This window comes from Mus caroli, chromosome 4 (genome assembly GCF_900094665.2).
Source record: "Mus caroli chromosome 4, CAROLI_EIJ_v1.1, whole genome shotgun sequence".
NCBI lineage: Eukaryota > Metazoa > Chordata > Mammalia > Rodentia > Muridae > Mus > Mus caroli.
Window position 1 is genome coordinate 79,662,518 of NC_034573.1, and position 18,437 is coordinate 79,680,954.

Here is an 18,437-nt window from a genome sequence, read left to right on the forward strand (position 1 = left end):
GCTGAGCCTTCTTGTTCTTCACCAAGGTGGTGACTGTATTGACTCTTGCTCAGAGGACAGGCGGTCTCTTAGTTGGGACGTCGCCTTTACCAGCAGCTTTCTTCTCAGCACGGGCCAGTAGCCTTTGCTTCTTCTCTTGCTTTGTCTCTGGTCTGTACTTGTGGGCAAGCTTAAGCAGCTGAGTAGCTGTCTGCCTATCCAGCGCCTGGGTGAACTGGTTAATGGCAGGAAGGACTTTGAGCCGCTTGTAGAGAAAGGATGGCTCTTTGCCACTGCAGCCTGATGTAGTGGGGCCATTTGACAAAGCGCATTAAATCTCGTTTGGGCTGGATGTCCTGTCCAATGCCGAAGTTCTTGGGCCTCTTCTTGAACAGAGGGTTGACCACCTTCTTGGCCTCCTGCTTCTTGACGACGGCAGGGGCCGGGGCCACCTTCTTCCCCTTGGACTTCTTCCCTTTGGGCATCTTGCTTGGCTGATGGAGAGAGCACACAAATGCTCTTACTTAGTTCTCAATATCATACATATAAAACCTCCTGTGTTCTCCCATAGTGAAACCCTTGTCTCCTGATAACATTATATGTGGTTGTTTACTCAGTGTGCATAAAGCAGGGCTGGGAGCGGGGACTGGATGTGATAAAGATTCATTGTTTGCAAGGATGAATTTGTTAAAGAATAAATTTTAAAATGTCTAGTATTTTTCAAATTCACTCCACCCCCACCCACCCATAGGAACCAAACCTACTTACCTTTTATAAATTTGACACTCACTTCCATCCATGGAGTATGGACTCCAAGTAAAGTTTTTAAAGCTTAAACTCAAGAGTTGGGTGTGATAGCATGCACATAGACCCAGTATTTGGGAGGTGGGGCAGGAGGATCAGGAGTTCAAGCAAAGCTATTAGCTACATATCGAATTTAAGGCTAACCTGAACTACATAAGACATTGTCTCAAAAGAAACAAAGTTTATATAAGGGATGGCACGATGGCTCATTGGGTGAAGAGATACTTGCAGCTAAGTCTTATGACATGAGTTCAGTCTTTGGGACCAGGTAGAAAAAAATCAATTTCCCAATCCTTGTCCTCTGATCTCCGCCTATGTATGTGAAAGAAATGTAACTTTTAAAATGTTCAGTTAAAAAGTTACATAGATTATCCTTTTACCCTTCTTTTGCCTTTAAAGGCTTATGTTGTTTCATGTATAGTATTAGTTGGCCATACCTGTTTCTATTTGCATCAATTTTAGCCAACACCCTAATTTTGTTGACTTAATTTTTTGAGTATGTAGAAATGTACTAAAAATAAAATAACACAGTAAACCATACTTTAGGAAGTTTCTTCCTTTTCACAAATCTCTTTTTCTCCACCCTTTGTAGGTAAACTATTTTTATTATTTTCTAACAATAAAAATCTTATTGTTCTTCCTATATTTCTTTTGCAAAAGTAGCAGGTATGTGTTTCAGTCCTTTTTGTTCTTACCAAAAATAAAAAGCTAAAGATGCTATAGATATAGACCCTCTTCATAAACAGTTTCAAAAATGCTTTGCCCAAATTACCTTTAAGTTGTAGGTGTGCAGATTTAAGTTTGGGGCTTTCAAATATAGAACCACCTTCACTCTGTTCTGTTCTGCTCTCCTGGTTTTGCTTGCTATTTCTGGAATGTGTCTTGTGAGAGTTAATTTTTTCTTTTTGATTGTATAGTTTTGATTGTATAGATGTGTGGTGTTTTCTGTTTGTAACTGTTTTTTAAACACATGAAAGTATTTACAAGCCTGCATCTTTTAAACAGGCGGTCAGTCTGACCAGGGCTACGGGTCCAAGGATGAGCTGGTAAAGGAGGCTGCAGATGGTCACGCCCCTGAAGAACACACGCCACCAGAGCTGACGACCACAGAGCTACACATTGAAGGTGAATGTGATGTTTGTGGACAGGAATGTTCAGATCATTTTATTTTATGTAGTGATTACAGCGGTAATTCTCAGGAATTTAAGGCCTGTTTCATAGATTGACTGTGATAGTCTTTTTTTTTAAGATTTATTTATATATTATATATAAGTACACTGTAGGTGTCTTCAGACACACCAGAAGAGGGCATCAAATCTCATTACAGATGGTTGTGAGCCACCATGTGGTTGCTGGGATTTGAACTCAGGACCTCTAGAAGAACAGTCAGTGCTCTTAATCGCTGAGCCATCTCTCCAGCCCAACTGTGATAGTCTTTACAGTTGAAATTTTATCAACTTTAGAAAGTTTATAGATCATCCTTTATTTTGAAAAAAAAAAAATGCCATCCATTGGCAAAATTACATGGATAATTTTTTGACAAAACTAGGACTAAACTTTGTTCTAGTTTGACCTTGAACTCCAGTTCCTCCTCCCTCTCTCGTTAGAGTCCTGGGACAGCGGGCATATGGCAGTCACCAAGCCCATAAGACCAAACTTGATCTGTCAAATTGATACTTTGTGTTCTTCTCATTTCCCAGCTCTGAACCTGAGGATTATTCCCAGGGTCATAAAGGCACATCTCCAGGTCCTGAGGGGCCTTTGATTTTTAAAAGGTTTTTTATTAGAACAATTTTGAGTGTTTCTAAGTACATAGTTTGCATGGTAGGTTAAAAATAAATATAAAGCCGGGCGTGGTGGCGCACGCCTTTAATCCCAGCACTCGGGAGGCAGAGGCAGGNGGATTTCTGAGTTCGAGGCCAGCCTGGTCTACAAAGTGAGTGCCAGGACAGCCAGGGCTACACAGAGAAACCCTGTCTCGAAAAACCAAAATAAATAAATAAATAAATAAATAAATAAATAAATAAATAAAAAAAATGGTTTTCCTGCCTTTTACAGGTTGAGGTAGAGAGAGATCTGTTGTAATCCTTTTATTGATCTGTAAGGAGTCTGGTTTATGGCAATAGATTTTTCCTGTTCTCTACTCAAATGTATATTTTCCTTGATTATAACACCTAACCTTATGCTCTAGAGTTATAAATAAGCTATTTGACATGGCAAGAAGTAGAAGTCGAGGCCAAGGATTTAATTGACTCACTAAGAAATGCTCAGGTCTAGATTATTGAATGTTAGAATAAAACACTATTAGTCAGGGATGGAAAGATGGCTCAGAGGTTGAGAGCACTAGCTGCTCTTCCAAAGGTCCTGAGTTCAATTCCCAGCAACCACATCCTGGTTCACAACGAGATCTGGTGCCCTCTTCTGGCCTGTAGACATACATGCAGACAGAACTGTATACATAATAAATAAATCTAAGGGGAAAAAAGCCACTTAGTAATCTTGGTATTTCCGGCATACAGTAAACCAGCTACTTAAGTCAGTGAGTAATCATCGACACATCCCCTGCCTGATGAAAGACCACACCCATCTGTAAAAATCTCTGCTTTCTGCTCATTATTGTTAAAAGTCAGAACAATAACATCCAAATGTTTTTCTTTCAGAGGAGTGTGATGTATCTGCCGTTGTCTCAAAACACTTGCAGCCTACTCCTGAACCTCAGAGTCCTACGGAGCCTCCTGCATGGGGCAGCAGTATTGTGAAAGTTCCATCTGGGTTATTTGATACCAACAATAGGACAAGTACTAGTGAGTAGAAAGGGACCTCTGCCTCCTTTGGGGACACTAATCTGTAGTCAAGATGACCTTGACTCCTTCATGCTCAGTTAGAGTATGTTTAATATTATTTCCCTTGACTTATAGTGGACATGCTAGGAAGCCATGATTGAGACTGAATTCTATAAGTGGGCTAAAGTTAAAGTTTGTAACTTAAAGGAATAGTTTGAGAGCCTTGCATTTGGAACATACCAAAAAAAAGTAATATGGAGTAATTAAAAGCAGATGTGAGGAAATATGTAAGTTATATGAAAATACCATACCATTTTATGTAAGGGAAGTGAACATTGGTGTGTTTGGTAGTCACCTGATAAAACTTTCTGAAGAGAATGCAGGTAAAGGTGCTCGCTGCCGTGACGACAACTCCAGTCCAACTTTCTGGATCCATGTCGTGGGAGGAGAGCCTGCGCTTGCAGCTGTCTCCTGATCCACACGTGCACTGTGGCTGGCACAGTAAATGCGTATGTGAGCCACCATGCACTCCAATAAATAAAGTAGTAATAAAAACAACAAAGTCAGATGTGAATGACTGATATTCTAGTTGAGTAGCTATGAGAGGATATACTACAGATTGCAGCTTATATATGACAGCAGAAATGTCTAAGCCTGGTGTTGCCACATGATGAGTTTGACTGAGGGTCCTCTGAGATTGCAGATTGCCTACTTCTCTTTGTGTCCTTGGATTGTAAAGACCTGGGTGTAGTAGAACATGTTTGTAATCCTAGAACTTGGATTTTCCTTCGCAAAGACCTTAATCCATTCATAAGAGTGCTACCGTTATGCCCTAATTATCTCCAGTATTCAGATCTTAGACATAGGCCTTTATTTTTTCAGGTTTTAGATTTGGGTTTTGTGCTTGTTTCTTTGGTTGGTTGGTTTGAGATAGTTGCACTGTATAGTGAGCTTTGACTCCTGAAGCAGCTTAGACTAACCTTGAACTCAAGATCTTCCTGCCTTGTTTTCCCAATGTTAAACTTTTAAACTTTATTTCATTCATTATTTTTGAGTGGTTGAATGTGCCATAGTGCATGTGTGGAGGTTCGAGGACAACTTTGTGGGGTTGATGCTCTCCTTCACCTTTGTATAGGGTTTGAGGATCACACTCAGGTTGGCAGACTTGTGTGGCAAGTGCTTCCACCTTTTAAGCCATCTCAACAGCCCTCTGGTTATTAGAGATAGGGCCTTAAACTTGCTGTGTATCACAGAAGATATACTGGAACTCCTGATCCTCCTGCTTCAGCCACCTATGTGGCTAAATTTAAAGTCTGAAATTACAGATATGCAACCATGTTAGACCTAAATGTTAAATGATAGTAACATGGAACTGGAGAGATGCTTTGCCATTTAGAGCACTGGCTTCAGTTCCAGAGCATCCTCTTTAGACATCCTGAGGTACCAGGCACACATGTTGTACAGACTTACATATCATGCATATAAAACACCCATATATATAAAATAGGTTTGTTTATATATATGTGTGTATATGTATATATACATATATGTGTGCATACATATACATACATATAAACACAAACTTACATCTATACATATATGCATTATATATACACACACACATACATACACATACAGTTCACTTAAATAGAGGAATGGAAATAAAATTATATGGTAACAAAGAGTTAAAAAAAACTTGCATTCTGGAAATATGGCTCAGTGGCTAAGAGCATTTACTATTTATTCTTTCAGAGAGAACCTGGTTTCAATTTCTAGCACCTATGTGGTGTGGCTTAAGACTGTAATTCCACAACCATCCAGAACTTCAATTCCAGGAGGTCTGACACCCTCTTCTGGCCTCCATGGGTACTGCATACATGTTTTGCACTTAGTCATAGGCAGAATATTAATTCATACTCATAAAGTGAACCTAACAAAGTTTTTAATTAAAACAAAAGAAAAACAGACAAACCAGCAGGGCTGTGGTGGTGCGTGAGTTTATTAACTCCAGCACTCAGGAAGCAGAAGCAGACAGATTTCTTGAGTTTGAGGCCAGCCTGGTCTATAGAGTGAGTTCTAAGACAGCCAGGACCACACACACCCACCCTGTCTCAAGAAACAAAAGCAAGCAAACAAAAAAGACCACTGGTTTCCTAAAGCAGTTGTTGGGTCTTCAGACTGTTCCATGCTTTTGTTTACCTGATCTAATGGTTCAGTCTGTTTTAGTTGCCATTGTTTTTGTAGCACCTTATAAAGTTAATAACTAGAGATCAAATATAAAATTCACTCAAGATTTCATCAGCCATCTAGGATTTTTTCTTTTTATTTTTATTTTTAAAACTCTGAAGCAATTCTTTTACTTCGGTATAGTAATGCGTTGGCTGTAACAACTGTGCCATTTCTCTGTAATTACCAACTTGTTTTGTATAGAGTAAGTCTCCTCCCCACACGTCTATGTGCAGAGTTATTAAACCCAAATCTTTTCTTCTTTTTTTTTTGTGCCAAGTAAGTGCTTTACCACTTAGCTATATCCCCAGCTTTCTGGCAAGTGTTTGAAGAACTGGATATATGAGAGTTAAATTAGAAGAGAATGTTTCTTTTTGAGTCTGTTATTTAACTTAGAGTATTTTCCTAAATTGACTCTTGTTTGCTTTTTCAAAGTTTTTAAAATTTTATTTATTTATTTATATTTATGTATATGAGTACACTGTAGCTGTACAGATAGATGGTTGTGAGCCATCATGTGGTTGCTGGGAATTGAACTCAGGACCTCTGCTCACTCAGGCCCCACTTGCTCCGGCCATGCATGCTCTGGCCCAAAGATTTATTGATTATTATATGTAAGTAAACTGTAGCTGTCTTCAGACTCACCAAAAGGGAGCATCAGATCTCATTATGGCTAGTTGTGAGCTACCATTTGGTTGCTGGGATTTGAACTCAGGACCTTCAGAAGAGCAGTCAGTGCTCTTAACTGCTGAGCCATCTCTCCAGCCCTTAAATTGACTCTTAACATATAGAAGCATAGTTACATGTTTGTTGACAAAGGTAAGCAGTGCAGGCATATCCAGTATGGACTGCATGCTGTGTTTTCATACACATGATATGGCCAGAGGAGGAGGGTACATGTTCCCTGTAAGAGGCAGGCTTGGATAGATTTGGGCTGTACTTTTTCTGCATACACTTTATGTAGCTTCTAGATGAAAATCAGGCATTTTAACTGCTAAACCCCTTGGGAGATGCTATTTCTATACCCTCCAGATTCTCTGTAGTTTTGCTCTCAGCATAATCAGAATAATTACTTTGCTACTTTGGAAAATCATGATGTTTCACTTTAACATATTGCTGTCCCCTTTAGGTAGTACGTCAACTGTGCTATTTTCTACTCAAGCTCCAGTCGAGGATGCAGTCTTCGGTGAGGTTACTAATTTCAAGAAGAATGCTGATAGAGGAGAAAAAAAACAGAAGCATTTCCCTGAGAGGAGCTGTAGCTTTAGTTCTGAAAGTCGAGCGGGAATGCTGCTTAAGAAGAGCAGTTTGGACCTGAATTCAAGCGAAATGGCCATCATGATGGGAGCAGATGCCAAGATCCTCACAGCAGCACTGACATGTCCTAAGACTTCTCCGCTTCATGTCACAAGAACTCACAGCTTTGAGAATGTTAACTGTCATCTAGCTGACAGTAGGACTCGCATGTCAGAAGGCACCTGGGATTCTGAGCGCAGATCATCTCCTGTGCTGGAGATGCTGGAGGAAAGCCAGGAGCTCCTGGAACCTGTGGTTGGTGACAATGTGGCAGACACTGCGGTAGAGTGTCTACAAAGTAACAGTCTACAAAGTAACAGTCACAGTAACCAGTCCAGAGACACAAAAGCAGGATCCCAAGATCCAGTGAATAAGAGGAGCAGTTCATACGCTACGAGGAAAGTCATTGAGAGGGAAGATGTGGAAACTGGACTAGATCCTTTGTCTCTTTTAGCCACTGAATGTGTAGAAAAATCTTCTGATTCTGAAGATAAGTTATTTTCTCCAGTAATTTCACGTAATCTGGCTGATGAAATTGAAAGTTACATGAACCTAAAAAGCCCGCTAGGTAGTAAATCTTGTAGTATGGAATTGCATGGAGAGGGGAACCAGGAGCCTGGCTCTCCTGCTATGTTTGCTCACCCTTTAGAAAGGAGCTCGAGTCTGCCTTCAGACCATGGCCCGCCAGCACAAGACAGCACTGAGACTGAGAAGAGCTCCCCTGCTGTGTCCAGGTCTAAAACTCTGACTGGGCGTTTCAAGCCACAAAGTCCTTACCGCGCTTACAAAGACCGGTCCACTTCCTTATCAGCATTAGTACGCTCTTCACCAAACAGCTCTCTGGGTTCTGTAGTAAATTCTCTATCGGGGCTAAAGTTGGACAATATACTCTCAGGGCCCAAGATAGATGTCCTAAAATCTAGTATGAAACAAGCAGCAACGGTAGCCAGTAAGATGTGGGTGGCTGTAGCATCTGCCTATAGCTACTCAGATGACGAGGTAAGAAAATTATACTATGTAGTCTGTCTGGTGTAGGAATGCTTTGTAGTGCTTTAATGTATATGTATATGTTTGTGTTTCTATAATCTAGAGGTTTCTGCTAAGGGTACTTTTCCTTCATGTTCACAGAATTCTATAGTACATGAGTAATTTAAGATAATATAATTCCAGATTGCTAAAGCTCTCAGGTGTCAAGTCAGGCAAAACAAAACTGACAAAGTAAAGAGGCTGGGAGATAAACTTGCTGAGTAAGGCTTCTTGCAGGAAGCTTCTAGGAAAAGTGCTAAGTGACTAAACAGTACAGGGCTATGACAAGAAGCCGACTTTCATCTGTGTGGTCCTAAGGCCTTTCTTTGGACATGCTAGGCTAGCTTTAAACCATCTCCCGCATTCTTACTTAGCCTTTGTGTTTAAAGAGCTTTACAAGATCAATCCACACAACACAGATTAACTTTAAAAGTGTTCATCTAAGGCCTGAGATTTGATTTACTTGGTAGAGTGCCAGCCTCTCATAGAAGGCCCTTGGGTTTTCCCTCCATGAGTGTGTGTTGTGGATGGGGGTAGAGATGGGGAGGTAGCTTAGCATTATAATAAAGAGCAGAATGAACCATTTTACTTCTGAAATGTCTTCTGGCATTTAGAAAGGATTTTTTTCATGGCCTTTTGGCCATGAACTCTGTGACCATATAGAGTCTTGTAAAGTATCAATGTATTTAGGGCGCTTATTAAGCAATAGGGGTTACTAATTATACAATAGTATGTAAGTGAATGATTAGTTCACCTAGGGCACAGCCCAGCCTTTTTTGAAGCAGGTGACTTTGTGAGAGGTCAGTTTTTGAGCACCCCATCGAGGTATGTCACATCTTGAATGTCTTAGACTTGAAATTTCATAAGTCAGTGAGATAACTTGACAGTTTTGAAAAGACTTAGGGGTTATTTGCTTTAAGACACAACGTTTCAATGTGAAAGGAATAAAGTGAAACCATTTCCACTGCAGAAGCTATTACTTATGTATGTGGGGCTTTATTCTTTTTAATTATAGGAGGAAACTAATAAAGATTATAGTTTCCCAGCTGGCCTAGAAGATCATCATATAGTGGGGGAGACTCTGTCGCCTAACACAAGTGTCTCAGGGTTGGTTCCCAGTGAACTGACCCAGAGCAACACAAGCCTCGGCAGTAGTAGCAGCAGTGGAGACGTTGGAAAACTGCAGTGTCCAGCAGGTTTGTTCTTCTGTTTTTGCTTGATTTTTCCTTATCCGTAGTGCTGAGATTGAATTAGGATCTATGCATGTGGGCAGCAGTGCTACCACTTAGCTACGCATAAAAAAAAAAAAAAAACCCATAAGGTTTTCCTTATGCCTATAACCCATCACCACATATATCTGTTTTACTCTGATTTATATGGTAGCCAGCTATTGTCAACAACAAGTATTCACGTATTGTCAACCAGACCAGTTAAGGAACCAATCCCCCTCCTCTCTACTCACCCTCCCCATCCCCACTTCTTCCCTTCCTCCTCTGAAACTGAGTTTGTGGAATGGGTCCTTGGGAGTATGTTTTTTTGTTTTTTTGTTTTTTCAGTGATTGAAATAGATTTTTAAGGACCTCTGGGGAATACAACTGCAATTTCAAGACAGAGAGAATTATTACCCCTATTATTAAAAACTTTTATCTACTTTTTTTTCTGATTCTTTAAGACAAAGTCTCATCACATAGCACAGACTTGCTGCCTGCCCCCCATTCCCACCCCCCATTCTCCTTTTCCCTCCTTCCAAGTACTGGTAGTCAGATACACACCTGCAGTCGTCTTAAGTTGTTGTTAAGAAAAGTTGAGAAAATCATTTAATAAACATTTATATATCCTCTACCTACATTTAGTTAACGTTTATTAATTCTATCAGTTTATAGCTATATGCACGCACATTTATATAGTAAATATTTATCTATAAATACAAGATTTCATGGTACTTACCTCCTTAGTATATTTCCAAAGCATTGAGAACACTCTCCTACATTATATGTTCTATTTCTTACTTACTTGTCTTTAGGTGAAGTTCCATTTTCAAGAAATATCAAAGGGCAGGACTTTGAAAAATCAGACCATGGTTCTTCTCAGAATACCAGTATGTCTAGCATCTATCAGAATTGTTCGATGGAGGTAAAGATTCTATAGTTCTTGTACCTGTGGTAAAGTGGCTGTAAACATATTCTTTTTTTTTTTTTAAGGTGTATTTATTTATTATATGTAAGTACATTGTAGCTGTCTTCAGACACTCCAGAAGAGGGAGTCAGATCTCCTTATGGATTGTTGTGAGCCACCATGTGGTTGCTGGGACTTGAACTCGGGACCTTTAGAAGAGCAGTCGGGTGCTCTTACCCACTGAGCCATCTCACCAGCCTTATAAACATATTCTTATCTCATAATAGCACTTAATAGGATTCGATGGAATCTATGTGGATAGTCAGAGGAGTGTTTAATATCTTTGAGGCAATAGACTCATAAAAGAGCTGTTAACCCTAGTTGAAACCAATAAAATAACTAAAAGTTGTAATTTTTCCCAGTAGACTAGAGCACTGAGATCCACTTCTGCCGTAGAGACTGTGTCTTCCTGCTTTCCCTTTAGGTTTTGATGTCAAGTTGCTCACAGTGCAGAGCTTGTGGCGCTCTGGTTTATGATGAGGAGATCATGGCTGGATGGACAGCAGATGACTCAAATTTGAATACAACCTGCCCGTTCTGTAAAAGCAACTTCTTGCCTCTTCTCAATGTAGAATTTAAAGACCTGCGAGGCTCTGCCAGGTTAGTATCGTACAAGCTCCCTTGGGAGGTGAGTGCCCTGAAGACATGGCTCTTGAGGAAAGGTGCGCACACAGCGGGCTGTAAGGGTGGCCTCTGCTTTCTCTCTAGACTGCTTTTCTGTTCTGCTTAATGTGTGAATACCAGGAGTAGATTCTTGCAATTAAACTCTGTTTATACCTGATTGGAAACTAATGTTTTAGTGTTATGTCAGCACTCTCTGGGCTAGGGAGACGGCTTGGTTTTGAAAGTGCTTCCTGAGCCTGCGTTTGGATCCTGAGCACCACCTGAAATGCCAGCACTGGGGAGATGGAGACCGCTAGGTCTCTGAAGCTCACTGGCCAGCTAGCCTAGCTACATCAATGAGCTCCAGGTTCAGTGACAGACACTGTGTCAGAAAACAAACAACAGCAACAGCAACAAAATACAGGGAAGCCAGGTCTGACATCTTTACTCAGAAGGCAGAGGCAGGTAGATGTCTATGACTTCAAGGCCAGCCTGGGCTATATAAGGAGAGTCTTGAAAACAAAACTTAATTAAACAGTGGAAAGTGATTGAAGTAGACATAGGACATTGATCTCTGACTTCCACATCCTACATATACACTCAATATATATATACATGTGCATACAGCTATACGAACATATATACACACAAAACTTCTGCCTTAGAGACTTAAATTAAATCTTCATTGCCACTGTCAGATACTGTGAGATGAACAAATCCTAGGTAATAGAAATGCCATGAATTAGAGGCTGGGATATGGCTCCACAGTAGATTTTTTGGCCTAGCATGCATCAGGTCCTAGCTCTGGAAACAAAAGAAAGGAGACGAATCAGTCTGTGATCAACTGAAAGTTGGTGAAATAGCTAAGTAATTGAGAAGTGTGCTGACCTGATCAGTGCCACTAATACTTTATTTGCTTTGTTGTTTAGTTTTGATTGTTGAGACTCAAGCCCAGCACTTGATGCATGGAATATAAGCACGTACTGTGAGCTACACTCTTAGCTCCCCTAGGGGTTTTTATTGTTGCTGATGCTGTTTGTTTCATCCTCAATTAAAGTGGTTTTTAAAATGTTTTATTTATTAATATTATTACATGTGAGTGTGATTACAGATACATATGTGCCACTGATGCATATGGAGAGGTCAGAGGACAACTTACACCTTCTCCCTTGTTGAGGCAAGGTCCTTCCTATTTTTCCACCTTCCACCTTGCCTTAGGAGTGGGATTACACATTTGTCTGTTCAGACAAATTTGTCTGCTCTTAACTGCTAAGCCAGATCTGTCTTGCAGTAGTCTTACTTCTCCATGTTGTTGTTGGTTTTGTTCTTGTTTAATTGGTTAAGTTTGGGTCTGCAAAAAGAAATTTTGCTTGACAAGTATTTAACTTCCAAGATTTGTAATAAATTATTCTATGCTTTCCTGACTCCGTGTGAGCGCTAGGAACCAGACTCGATTATTTTGTGCGTGTAACAGGTGCCTCTTTTAACTCCATGCTATCTCTCCAGCACCCAGATTTTTGTTTTGACATCACTGTGATATACGTGGAAAAGTGTGTCTGGCTACATGTATGATTGATTGTATGTCTATTCTTTTTTTCTGGGTTTTGGAAATTCACAGGTGTAATTTCATCGAATATCTGGTCTTAAGTCCTTAGATTTTTATCAAGCTCCTTTTTATTTTATGAGGTTTTTTTTTTTTTTTTTTTTTTTAAGATTTATTTATTTTATGTATGTTGCTCCCTTCACACACCAGAAGAGGGCATCCCACCACAGATGGTTGTGGAGCCACCATGTGGCCACTGGGAATTGAGCTCAGGACCTCTAGAAGAACACTCAGGACTCTCAACTACTGAGCCATCCCTCCAGCCCTCTATTTTATGAATTCTTAAGATTGGTGTCTTATGTGTACCCAACTTTCTGGAAGTTTTGTTCATTAGTTTTTGTCTTTCTCTATATATGTATTGCCTCAACTTTGTCCTCTTCCTGATTTTTTCATGCTTAGTGTTGTCTGGTGGTGTTTGATTTATTCTGTCATATATAATATTTGTGCTTGATTTCTTTTTAGTGTCTATGCTTCCTTGCTGAATTTTTCTTTATATATTTTAGTCTTTTTTTCAGGGTAACGATTCTCTTATCCTTTTGGTAACTTTGCCAGACATAAAAGCTTTTCCAAAATGATACAAGAATACGAGTATAACGTATCAGTTGAACACCTAAAATACAAAAGTGTTCATACTAAGAGGAGAAAAAAATTAAAGAATATATATAAAAATAGAGATCACAATGGATATTAAAATATTCAAATACAAATGAGCAGTAAACTGAAGCAGGTATTATGTTCAATAAACTGAAATAGGGATTACATTCTCATTCAGTGTTTCTTCCTGAGTTAGAGGGTGCTCCCACCCATTTTTACCTGTGATCCACTTAGTTCCTCCCTGCTAATGTTGGGGTTCACAGTGCTGAGGACTGCTCAGCTTCAGACCGTCTTACCAAACTTCTGTATTCACAGCATGTGCCTTGGGGTCTCCTGCTTCCCTCATGTTTGTTTGTTTGTTTCATTTTGTTTGTTTCTGAAGATAGGACTTGTAGGTGAAACCCCAGAGGTTGAGATGAGATCCTGCAGAACTCTGGCCTGCTGTGTTTGGGAAAGAGAGTAGGATGAACTTTGGATGTTAGGAATCTCTCTTGGCCTCTGGTTTGGGTTCCCAGCAGAGTGCTTGGCTGCTGAACTGGGCTAGCTCCAGAGTTCTTTTTCTGTCACCACTGAGTTCCTTTTAACAAGTGGCCTATCTTCCTTTCTCCCCTCCCTTGTCTTATACTGAGGCAGTCATCTTAAGTCATCTCTTGTTTTTTCTAATGAGTTTTTCTTTTTGTAGATCTGATTTGAATATTCTTCTCCCCCCTCTTGCATCTTGAGAATCTGAACATTTTTCTCACCACTTAGACTTCTCTCTCTCTCTCTCTCTATATATATATATATATATATATATATATATATATATATATATATATATCCCCAATCCCATCACTTAGACTTCTTTATGGGCTACTTTTGACATAGCAGCTGGTTTTCACCTGGATCAAGTGATCTCAGAAGAGATGGAGAGAAGAGAGATGATGGTACACGGTAACCTGACTTGGAAGTGATAACCCATCACTTCTGCTGTGTTCATGTTTATCTACTCAGATTAGGTACAGTGGGAAAAGAGCTACTCAGGAGGGGTGAAACCAAGGAGCAGCAGCTGGGCAAGTACAGGAGCAGGGGCATCTTGAGGCTGTCTACCATGGCTATGTGGGCCATGCAAAGACCATCGACTCCCATAAATACTCAAATGCTGTGCACACTGCAATTCATCAAATGATGGGCAAACTGTTTGGCAATTGTTTCCACATGTTCTTTTACCTTTTGGTTCTCATTTGATGTGTAGTTTGCTAAAGATAGTTCAAACAAACAAACAAAACCAATCTAGAATCTACATTTGACCTCCTTCAGCCTCCATGGTGTAGTAGCTTGCTGAGAGCTGGTGTCCTTTGCCATAACTATGTATACATCCGTATTAGGATATGGAGATGCTGAAGGACAAGATGAAGCAAGAACTGGGACAGCTGTAAGCCTGGCTGCTTCCCTGGGCTAAGAAAGGTGATAGGTCAGTACAGTGGTGCCTGGCTCACAATGAGCCCCTGAGTATGAATGGTGGAGTGTTTTTAGTTTGAATTAAATAAATACAAGATAAATATGTTAATGTACTTTTTAATTTAAAGATGAGATGTCATTAACTACAAGCTAGCATTACATTCAGTAAAATAGGCAAATTTAAAATATATCATTTGAAGAATAAATGTATACATTAGTGGAATTCCAGCCCTTATCAAGAATAAAACATTTATCATTACCTCAGACAATGTCCTGTTCATGGCCCTATTGTCATCCAGTCCTACACAAAGAAAGAAGCAAAGAGAAGACAAAAATAATAAGAACACAACATGGAGGTCTGTAAACGTGTCATTATGAGCAATTAAAGAGCAACATAAATTAACAACTGAGTTTATAGGTTACACAGTGCCCAGGAAGGCCAACCTAAAACACTGCTGGAGCCAGCCCTCAAGCCTGCCTCCCTACCCAGTCCTGTGTTTGCTTTGGGGTGGTTGAGACGGGATCTTGTCAGGCAGCACAAGTTGAATTTGAACTCAAGGTTTTCCTGCTTCAGCCTCTAGTTACTTTATATGTATGAGTATTTTGTTGTCTGCACATATGTATATGCACTGTGTGTCTGCCTGGTGCCCAGGGAGCACTGGTATATCCCTGGGCCTGGAGTTTTATGGTGAGTAAGGCACCATGTGGATTCTTGGAACCAAACTCAGGTCCTCTGCAGAGCAGCAAGTGCTCCTAAGTGCTGAGCCGTCGCTCCAGCCTCCGTGACGTTTTTAAATTAGGGAATGTCTTGTTTTCCCTTTTCATCGTTTTCTTTCATAGTGTCAGCAGTCAGCACCATAGCCCTCTTATTTGCAGATCTTAGGACGGAAAGTGGGAGGAGAGCAGAGGTGTGCATCTGAGGAGGGAACATGTCCCTGGGGATTCCCAGCCAATGATGTTTTACTATAAAGCAGTGATTCTAAATATGATTATTTGAGGACATGGGAATTTAAGCGGAGAGAATTGGTCGCACATGCGCAGAGGCACTTGGTGTCACAGAGATCAGAGATTGGAGGCCAACCTGGTCTACATATTGTATTCCAGGCCAATAAAGGCTATACACAAGAAGACCCTGCTTTAAATATATATATTGTAAGCCTGGTGGTGGCGGCTCACATCTTTAAGGCAGAGGCAGATAGATCTCTGAATTGGAGGCCAGCCTGGTATACTCTAGAGTGAGTTCAAGAATAGCCAGGGCTACACAAAGAAACCGTGTCTCAAAATAAAAAATAAAATAAAACATATATATTGTAGATATGAGTGTGTGTTTGTATATATGCAGAAACAGGAGTGTGTGTGGAGGTCACAGACTAACTTCTCCAGAGTTTTTTGTTTCTCTCCTTCCACTGTGGGTTTCAGGGATCCAAGTCAGGTTCTCAGTCTTGCATGGCAAACATGTTTACTCACTGAGCTAACCTAGACTTGAAGATTTATTTGTTTTAAGCATTTTTCCCCTTTCTGTTTCTTTCTTAGCTTTTTCTTGAAACCAAGCACATCTGGTGACAGTTTACAAAGCGGCAGCATTCCATCAGCCAATGAGCCCTCTGAACATAAACCCATGTCCAGTTCAGCAGAACCTGACCTGATCAGCTTTATGGATTTCTCAAAACACAGTGAGACCATAACAGAAGAAGCAAGTTATACAGTCGAATCAAGGTATTGAAGAGTTCGTAGAGTTCACTGTAAGAAGAGAAATGCAGTATTCCTGTGAACATTCTGCATCTAAAGACAGCCTGCTTGGGCTTGGTGGTACATGACTGAATGAGGAAGATTATAAATTCAAGTCCAGTCTGTCCCATCCCTGCCCCTTGCCAGTATAAATAGTATTCTATCTGTTTCTAGTTAGATCGTAGCCTGGTATAAATTAAAAGCCTCCCAGCAAATCTGTATTTACTTACATGGACAAGTACTTCTTAGAGATTGTGTTTAATAAAGATTAAGTTATGGTTAAATAAAACAGCTGAATAGACAGTTTTGTTAATATCATGTCCTTGTATACCCGTCACCATCTGACCAGGATTAGGAGAATGCTTGGGGAATGTTTAAGGCTTCCATGGGGAGAGAGATGGTAGAGATTGAGCAGGCCTCAGGAGACAAGTGCCCCACCACTGAGCCACACCTCCAGCTTCGCATTTAAGTCTTTTATTTGTAGATATAAAATTGTTCCGTGTTATCAGAAGTGCGTGCTTTGTTTTTGTTTTAACAATTTTACTTACTTTGTGTAGTAAGTACACCAGAAGAGGGCACTGGATCCCATTATAGATGGTTGTGAGCCACCATGTGGTTGCTAGGAATTGAACTCAGGACCTCGGGAAGAGCTCCTGCTGAGCCATCTCTCTAGCCCCACATTTAATCTTTTACAGATGCCAGTCCTTCTCGGGGGATTCAGACCATTTAAATCCACTGTAGAAAGTACTGTACCTCTCTAGAATTTAGATTGTTTTTCATGATTAGCATTGCTTCATTTTATTTCAGTGATGAAATAAAGAAAACCAATGGTGATATCCAGAGTGTGAAAATGTCATCTGTGCCTAACAGTTTATCTAAGCGAAATGTATCTTTGACTCGAAGTCACAGTGTTGGAGGCCCTCTGCAGAATATCGACTTCTCCCAGCGACCATTTCATGGCGTCTCAACAGTCAGTCTTCCAAGTAGTCTGCAGGAAGATGTGGTATGTACTGTTGCAGCCACACTATACACTTGTGTAATACATAGCTTGGAACATCCCACAATTTCATGGTATCATGTGAAAAGTACAATTTTTTTTGGTGGCACTTAAGGCCGAGACAGGAGGATTGAATTCATCTTTGTGAATTTTAAGCCTGGTAGAACTACATGGCAAGGTCCTGTCGTGCTGGGAAGATGACTCAGCCATTAAAATGCTGCTGCATAAGCGTGAACACTCAGGAGCTCAGATCTCCTGCACCAGTGTTGAAGCCACATGGGATGGCCCGGGCCAATAATCCAAACACTGTGGGCATGGAGACAGGAAGGTTACTGGACTTGCTAGTCAGTCAGCCAGGCTGAATTGTTGAGCTCCAGGTTCACTGAGAGATTTTGTCTCACAAAATAAGGTAGAGAATGTTGAGGGAGACAGTGTCCTGTGCTGCACATACTCAAACACATAGGAACATAGAAAACTGCCAGGTATGATGGTGTGTGCCTGTCCCAAAAAAATCTATAAAGAAACTGAAAGATTTTCAAACAGAAAATGTACCTGTGTGCATGTGTTTTGGCTTTTGAGTCATGATCTTGTTCTGTAGCTGTGACTGTTCAGGAACTTTGTATGTAAATGAGACTAACTTCAAACTTGTGGGGATCCTCATGCCTCTATCTCCCAAGTGCTGGATTCCAAGCATGTGCCACCACACCCAGCTTAGACTTCAGTATTGAAATTTTCAAAAATGGACAAGGTCTCACAATATAGACTAGGCTGGCCTCAAATTCATAGATATTCTCCTGCCTCTGCCATCCAAGTAGTGTGTACTTACGTACCCAGCTTACTAAGTCTCTTGACCCAACAGCCACCTTTAGTAATTTTTAGTTTATGGCCAGTATTTTTGGTTATTGTTTTATGAAAATCCTTATTAACTTTTCTATACCTAAATTACTTTGAAAGCAATTTCAAGCAGTGTCTATCCCACATATAAATATTTCAGCAGGTATCTGTAAATGATGACTTTAACAAATATAATCACAATATTATACCCTAAACTAGGGAATCATTAGGATATTCAGTCTTTGTTCAGGGTTTTAATCATGAAAGTTGTGTCAGAAGTATTTCTGGGGCACGACGTGGTCTTAGGCATCAAGGTTAAAGTAAAGTCAGCCTTGCTTGGTTGGGGCAC

General features: G+C 40.3%; 1 protein-coding gene across 5 annotated transcripts in view; it reads left to right on the forward strand.

The window, feature by feature from the left end:
- Dennd4c (DENN domain containing 4C) overlaps positions 1 to 18,437 on the forward strand; it is a 95,239-nt gene that overhangs the window by 63,812 nt on the left and 12,990 nt on the right. For all 5 annotated transcript variants that reach the window (XM_029475927.1, XM_029475926.1, XM_021159971.2 and 2 more), the window contains 8 exons: positions 1,789 to 1,908; positions 3,444 to 3,587; positions 6,922 to 8,087; positions 9,130 to 9,310; positions 10,138 to 10,247; positions 10,714 to 10,889; positions 16,063 to 16,245; positions 17,065 to 17,260. In XM_029475927.1, coding sequence (XP_029331787.1) covers positions 1,789 to 1,908; positions 3,444 to 3,587; positions 6,922 to 8,087; positions 9,130 to 9,310; positions 10,138 to 10,247; positions 10,714 to 10,889; positions 16,063 to 16,245; positions 17,065 to 17,260 — 2,276 coding nt within the window. The remainder of the gene's footprint in view (positions 1 to 1,788; positions 1,909 to 3,443; positions 3,588 to 6,921; positions 8,088 to 9,129; positions 9,311 to 10,137; positions 10,248 to 10,713; positions 10,890 to 16,062; positions 16,246 to 17,064; positions 17,261 to 18,437) is intronic.